Genomic DNA, 6,108 nt, shown 5'->3' on the forward strand with positions numbered 1-6,108 from the left:
CACTTCTCGACGGCTTCTTAGCAACACCACCGACCTAGAATGATGTGTCTTTGTCCGCTTTCATTCGACCAATAATGTAACTCACTTCATCAAATTAGTACGAATAACAATACTGAAACCTGATAAAGCAGCGAAGTTAACATGATTTTTTCTCTCTCTTCTAGCCATGGCAAAACTTGAAAGTTATTGGGTTTTGAATATCTTTTTCTCTTTTTCAATCTACACTAGCCTCGTTGTTCGAATAACCCTGTTGAATTTCAAATTTGGATTCGAAATTTCGGCAACTGAAACGTTTTGGGAGCAATATAGCTCGATTCAGCCCAATATGGCTTTAGTGTCAATTGTAACAGTTGCTCCCTTTATACTATTCAAGTTTCAACTCTTTTTGACCACTTGGTTGCTTTGTCGATACAAACATCTAACTGTGTTTACTTCTATCATAGCTCCATCTTATAGAATAGTCAGATTAATTAAGATTTCAGCTAGTTTGTTTTCAATCGTGAGGATCTGATCATTGGGTTGCTGTTGTTTTATGTTAAATTGATCCTAGAAGTGTTTCAAATGCAGTAGATTGTCTCATAGAGAGTTCCTTATTCACGAAGTTTTTAGATTTTAGTTCAAGTGCTTGTTTTAAACTTTTTGTGCCTTTGTAGTTCATGTGGGAGTGAGTATTTGAGACATTGATTTGATTAAGTATCTGACGAGGTAATTTAAGTAGAGTTCCCTGCTTTATGCTTATCTTGTTTTGTGTGTGAGTAAATATATATCGCCTTCAACAAATTGGTGCATACAAAACTCAGCCACCATTTTTAAACACATATGCACCTTAACCACAACAAATAGGGTCGTCACCACACCATCTTTAAGGAATTATTTTTGCTAAGTGAAAAAAATATGGTTTTTGTTTTCTATTTTTATTGTTGTTGATGTTGTGCGGTCTAGACTCCAGATCAAGAACACACAATTTTACATATTTTTTAATGTTTTTGTAAGCCTTTAAATTTTACAACGTACATTTAATGGTTTGAGTTAAGTGTGACAATGACATGACTTAAATTACTAAACGAAGAACAACTATGGTTTTTTAGTTTTCTTTTGGCATTCTTGTTGTTGTCACTACTACAAAAAAGTGTTCAGATGATAGTGCTAAATTTTGGACAAAGTTGCATGCATTTTAGTGTTAAAGTGAAATTGTTTCAGACGAATATTTAATGGAAATGTTTTAATTTTAAGGCTTCAAATTTGAGTTTTTGTGCTTTAAGTGCATATGGAAACCTTGTAAAATTGTATGAAATTGGACGCTAATATATCAGAAAGGTAAAATTGTGAACCTTGTAAAATTGTAAAATTACCAGTTCAGCTTATATATCATATCATTAGCCATTGTTCTTGCATGTAATATGTATGAAGAGCATGGTGTGTATGCTGAATTTTAAGGAGAAACTATCAGAAAGGGAACACTACTTGCTTGCTAATAACAGGAAGTCTTTGGAACTGATAAGACCCTAATACACACAACACTAATCAAAGAGTTGGTCTTTGTTTTTTATATTTATTTTTTATTGTAATTACTATTATAAGTAGCCACTCGTAAGGTCCTTGAACCATGAATGTCTTTTGCAGAAAACTAATATGCTATGACCTATTGCTTATAGGTAATGAGGGAAGTGGATAACCTTGAAATATGTCTCCACGGTGACAATGACATGACTTAAATTACTAAACAAAGAAAAACCATGGGTTTTTAGTTTTCTTTTAGCGTTCTTGTTATTGTCACTACTACACAAGAGTGTTCAGATGATAGTGTTAAGTTGTTGGACAAATTGAAAAGCATCGTCGTCTATGTCGATATTGCGTGATGAATTGTTTCACATTACACTAAAACACCGTTGTTTGATGTAAATTTAGAAAATGGTGATACGTAACCGTTATAACAAATTTGTTGACGACAATAGAAGAAATTGGATGTGCGGCATGATGTCATTAGATGTGTTACATGTTGTCGTTGCTTCAATGCTAGTGATAGGAGCATATTATGTGACGATTTTATAGTTTAAACCTTTACACTTTTCCTTAGTTAATTTCTTAAATGATCGTTTTAACTTTGGTATTTTCATAGATACTTTGTGAAGCAATCAAGGAGAAATTGGAGCTTAAATTCAATGAATAATTTCGGCAGATTTCAATAGGGTATCTTTGAAATTTTTTCTGCGTATTTCCTATTGAAACAGGACCACAAGAGACTCAAGAATGGACTAGAAGAGTAGGAGGTGACAAGGAAGTGGAGGAACAAAAAGAGAAATAAACCAAATTCAAAGAGGGATGAGTTTCATATAAATTGATGAACATTTGCACACCACGAATTAGGACTCAAAGATCAAAACGTCCCCAACCCTCTCATTGCGTCCTAGCCTCCATTAGCTGTTGCTCACACACGCATTCACAAAGAAAGCCATAAGCCATCATCGATCACTTCATCATCCACGGTTTACCTTTATTTTGTATGTCATCTTCAAATATTTTCTCTCTATGTTTTTGCAACCATATCTTGGTATCTTTAGTTTCAAATTATTAGAGTTTGCAATTGTAAATCGAAAAGGAAATTTCTCAAATTTACAATTGTCATGTATCAAAAAGAAAAAAAAAAAAAAAAAATAACTCAATTAGAGTGTCGCCAAGTGTCAGCGCTTGAGCCCTTTTGTCCGTTTCCCATTTTCCACGCATTACATTACTCTCTGCAACTCCTCAACTCTCTTCTGCTTCTCTCCGTTCACCGCCGACGACCACGACTCCGTCAAAACAGAGAGAGAGAGAGAGAGCTGGAAGCAAAAGCAGCAGCAGAGCATGGACGCTGCCAAGCAGAAGCGTCCGAAGCCGAGACTCGATCGCCGGAACGCGCTCAAGAACATTGACTACGACGCCGATCAGCACTCCCCTACTCCCCGAACTCGCTCCCTCGACCTCTCTCCTCTCTCCCACAACCAAACCAGCTTCCGCGTCAGAGGCATTGAAGGCGAATTCGACCTCATCTGCCGCAGTCTCGGCCTCTCCGGCCCCGAAGACTTGGCCATCCCTCTCGCCGCCTGGGAGGCCCAGCGCCCCCGCTCCTCCTCCGACTTCACCTCCCGCTCTCGCCTCCACAACACCCAAAACGACGCCGTATCGAACCCTAGGGTTGCGACCGAACCTGGGGCTGCCATGAAAACCGGCGGCGGAGGAGGAGGAGGAGGAGGAATTAGAGGTCTGCGGCCCCCGCCTGTTGTCTTGAAGTCTTTCCCTCCTCCTCCTCCGCCGCAAGACCGCATAAACTCTCCTGTTTCCGCCGGTGACGTCACCTCTTCGGATGAGGAGGAGCCTGTGACGTCAGCGAATGGTGGTGGTGGTAGGAGTGAAGTGAGGTTAGGAAAAGGCAATGACTTGGCTGAGTCGGTGTCTTGCGGCTTGTCTCCGTCGAACAATGACAGTGATGATTATGGCGTTGGCATTGCTGTGAGGGTGGAGCCAATCCATAGTATCTTTTCACCGAATGGGAAGTTCCGGCGGAGTGTTTCGTCTTCGTGGCAAAGGGGTCACCTTTTGGGGAGTGGTTCCTATGGAACTGTCTATGAAGGCTTTACTGAGTAAGTGAATACTTGCTATTCTATCCATATGTCCATATTAAACTTAGAAGAAGTTGCTCACATTTTTTGTTTTTGTTGATGTCAGTTGTGATTGGTATTTTAGTTAACTTAATTGAATGTTTGAACAATTTACTACAATGTTTCGTACATTGAAGAGTTGCTTTCAATTCAGCAAAAGGAACTCCCTAGAGTGGCAGGAGACTAGGAATCTGTGGAGATGTTATGTGCTAATGAATAGAAACATAGGGCATCGTGTCTAGCAGCTTTATGAAATCCTGAATAGAAACATACACGGCTATAGGATTTTCATTTCTGGTTCATACCTTTTTCTCATAGCTGTTACTCATCCATCTTAATGTTAGTTCATGAACTGCATTTATAGCATGAACATGTGTTTCTTAATCACTGTACATAATGTGCAATGAAGTATGTTAACCTTGTCAGAACATTTAACTAACACTTATAAGTGTTGTATGATCATACGAATTCTGTAGCCATTATATGTATTTATCGAGTTTGTAACTCTACACATACAGTGTCGCCAAATTTACTACCTTATGGATTTTACTAAACTTAGATACCAAGAGGACGTTTGCTTATATTGTAGCTTTTGCAACACTACTCTGAAAATTAAGAAATAATTTATGTCAAATAATTGGGATTTTGACAAACTATTGAAATTTTGTTAAAGATATATTGCAGTGCATAGGGTCTTTACTCTTGTGATACAAGTGTTGAACGACCATTTTCATAACTTATTCATACCTAGTTCTTGAAGCCATCTGACCAAATTTTTTTTGCTGTGCTCTTAGAAGGCTTCGTAATTAAAGTTATGATTTCAATTTCCTTGATCCATTGGCTCAAAGGTTTAAGATTTTTTTAGCCAAAACATGTAAAGTTAGAACAAACAATGGCTAAAGCGAGTACGGGAATGGAATAAGCTTTGGTTTTCTTGTATATTCTCAGTCTTATCTCTCTCATTCCATTTATTCTATTGCAGTGATGGATTCTTTTTTGCTGTAAAGGAGGTTTCATTACTTGATCAAGGAGCCCAGGGAAAGCAGAGTCTTCTACAACTTGAGCAGGTATCAGCTTTTTTGCTATCTCTTATTCTCAATTTCTTTTGTAATTTTTATGTGTGTATATGTTCTTATTTATCATCTACATATATTCTGGCTTGGCATCACCTGAACCTTAAGGTTGAACTTGATAACTCCTGAGACCTCATTCTGGGATGTGGTATGCAGCAGATTGTAGTTGGGGGTGTAAACCTGTCTTGCTCTCTATTCCCACCCCTTGCATTCATCCTATTTCTGCTGTGACCCATCCTGCCCTGATATGTTTTCTCATTTTCTTTCTGGGGTATTGGACTAAGTCCTAATCTTACAATGATTGAATTTTTGCCCAAATACCCAATTGATGTGTCAATCTTATATATTATCAAAGAAACTAGAAGAAAAAAAAACGTCTTAGCGTTGAAGAAACTTTTGACCTCCCCTCAACCCTAGTTAGCTATGCCCTTTCTATCTTGGATCATAGATATGTTCAAACTGGATGTTATTTCTTCTTATACTGCCTTATTAATTCTTTCTGTTAATACCCCAATTGTTGGTTCAGGAGATTCATCTTTTAAGTCAGTTCGAACATGACAACATTGTTCAATATCTTGGCACAGACAAGGTATGCTCCTTGCTTCCTTGGTTTGCATCTCTTGTATGTTCCTGCTAAATTATCTTAGTAGGTACAACTTTTGTAATGACTACATTTCTAGACTGTTTTATATCATTTTGGGACCTGGAACCACTTTGCATTTAGTAATTAGCATATGTTCTTGTTGACTGTGGTATTGTGGTTAGGACATAGGTATTTTTATGTGTTTGCTGTTCCATATATAGGCATAAACACACACACGCATATAATATATATATAGATACACGGAGAGGATCTAAAGAGGGCGTCCGCACAGCCCTTAAAGTGCGGACGTCCCTCCGTTCTCCTCCGTACGGCTCCGACGACGGCGCGCCTCTACCACAGCGGCCTCCAGCAGTGTCCCCGATCACTTCCCTTCCCGGCGAGTCCGCCGAATTCCAGTATTCCGGCCAGATCACCCAAAACTTCAAACAAAATCGATCTCGCCGGAAAACTGGAATTCGACGGACTCACCGGGGAGGGAAAGTGATCAAGAACGCTGCTGGAGGATGCTGGGGTGGAGGCGCCGCGTTGATACGAATTACTCAGGTGTTACTACTAGTAGCGGAAATATTAGTAGTACTAAAACACACAGGTAATGTAGTTCGAAGAAAATGTATTCCTCTCTTGTTATTGTGCAAAAAGGTACAATGTTTATTGTCTAATGCCTTCTCTCACAATAACACTCTAGCTCTCTCTGATTCGCTCTCTTCTAGACAGATGTTGTTTATGTTTCACTCTGGTCTAAACAGATGTTGTCTCTGTTTCACTCTGGTCTCCAGCACTAAGCTAGACACCT

At 38.9% G+C, this 6,108-nt stretch overlaps 1 protein-coding gene across 1 annotated transcript in view; it reads left to right on the top strand.

Moving 5' to 3' along the window:
- The first annotated feature begins 2,844 nt into the window (after positions 1-2,844).
- The window catches only part of LOC101294663 (mitogen-activated protein kinase kinase kinase 1-like), an 8,249-nt gene continuing 4,985 nt past the window's right edge, over positions 2,845-6,108 (top strand). The window contains exons 1-3 of the mRNA XM_004299919.1: positions 2,845-3,620; positions 4,621-4,705; positions 5,238-5,300. Coding sequence (XP_004299967.1) covers positions 2,845-3,620; positions 4,621-4,705; positions 5,238-5,300 — 924 coding nt within the window. The remainder of the gene's footprint in view (positions 3,621-4,620; positions 4,706-5,237; positions 5,301-6,108) is intronic.

This window comes from Fragaria vesca, linkage group LG5 (assembly GCF_000184155.1).
Source record: "Fragaria vesca subsp. vesca linkage group LG5, FraVesHawaii_1.0, whole genome shotgun sequence".
Lineage (NCBI taxonomy): Eukaryota > Viridiplantae > Streptophyta > Magnoliopsida > Rosales > Rosaceae > Fragaria > Fragaria vesca.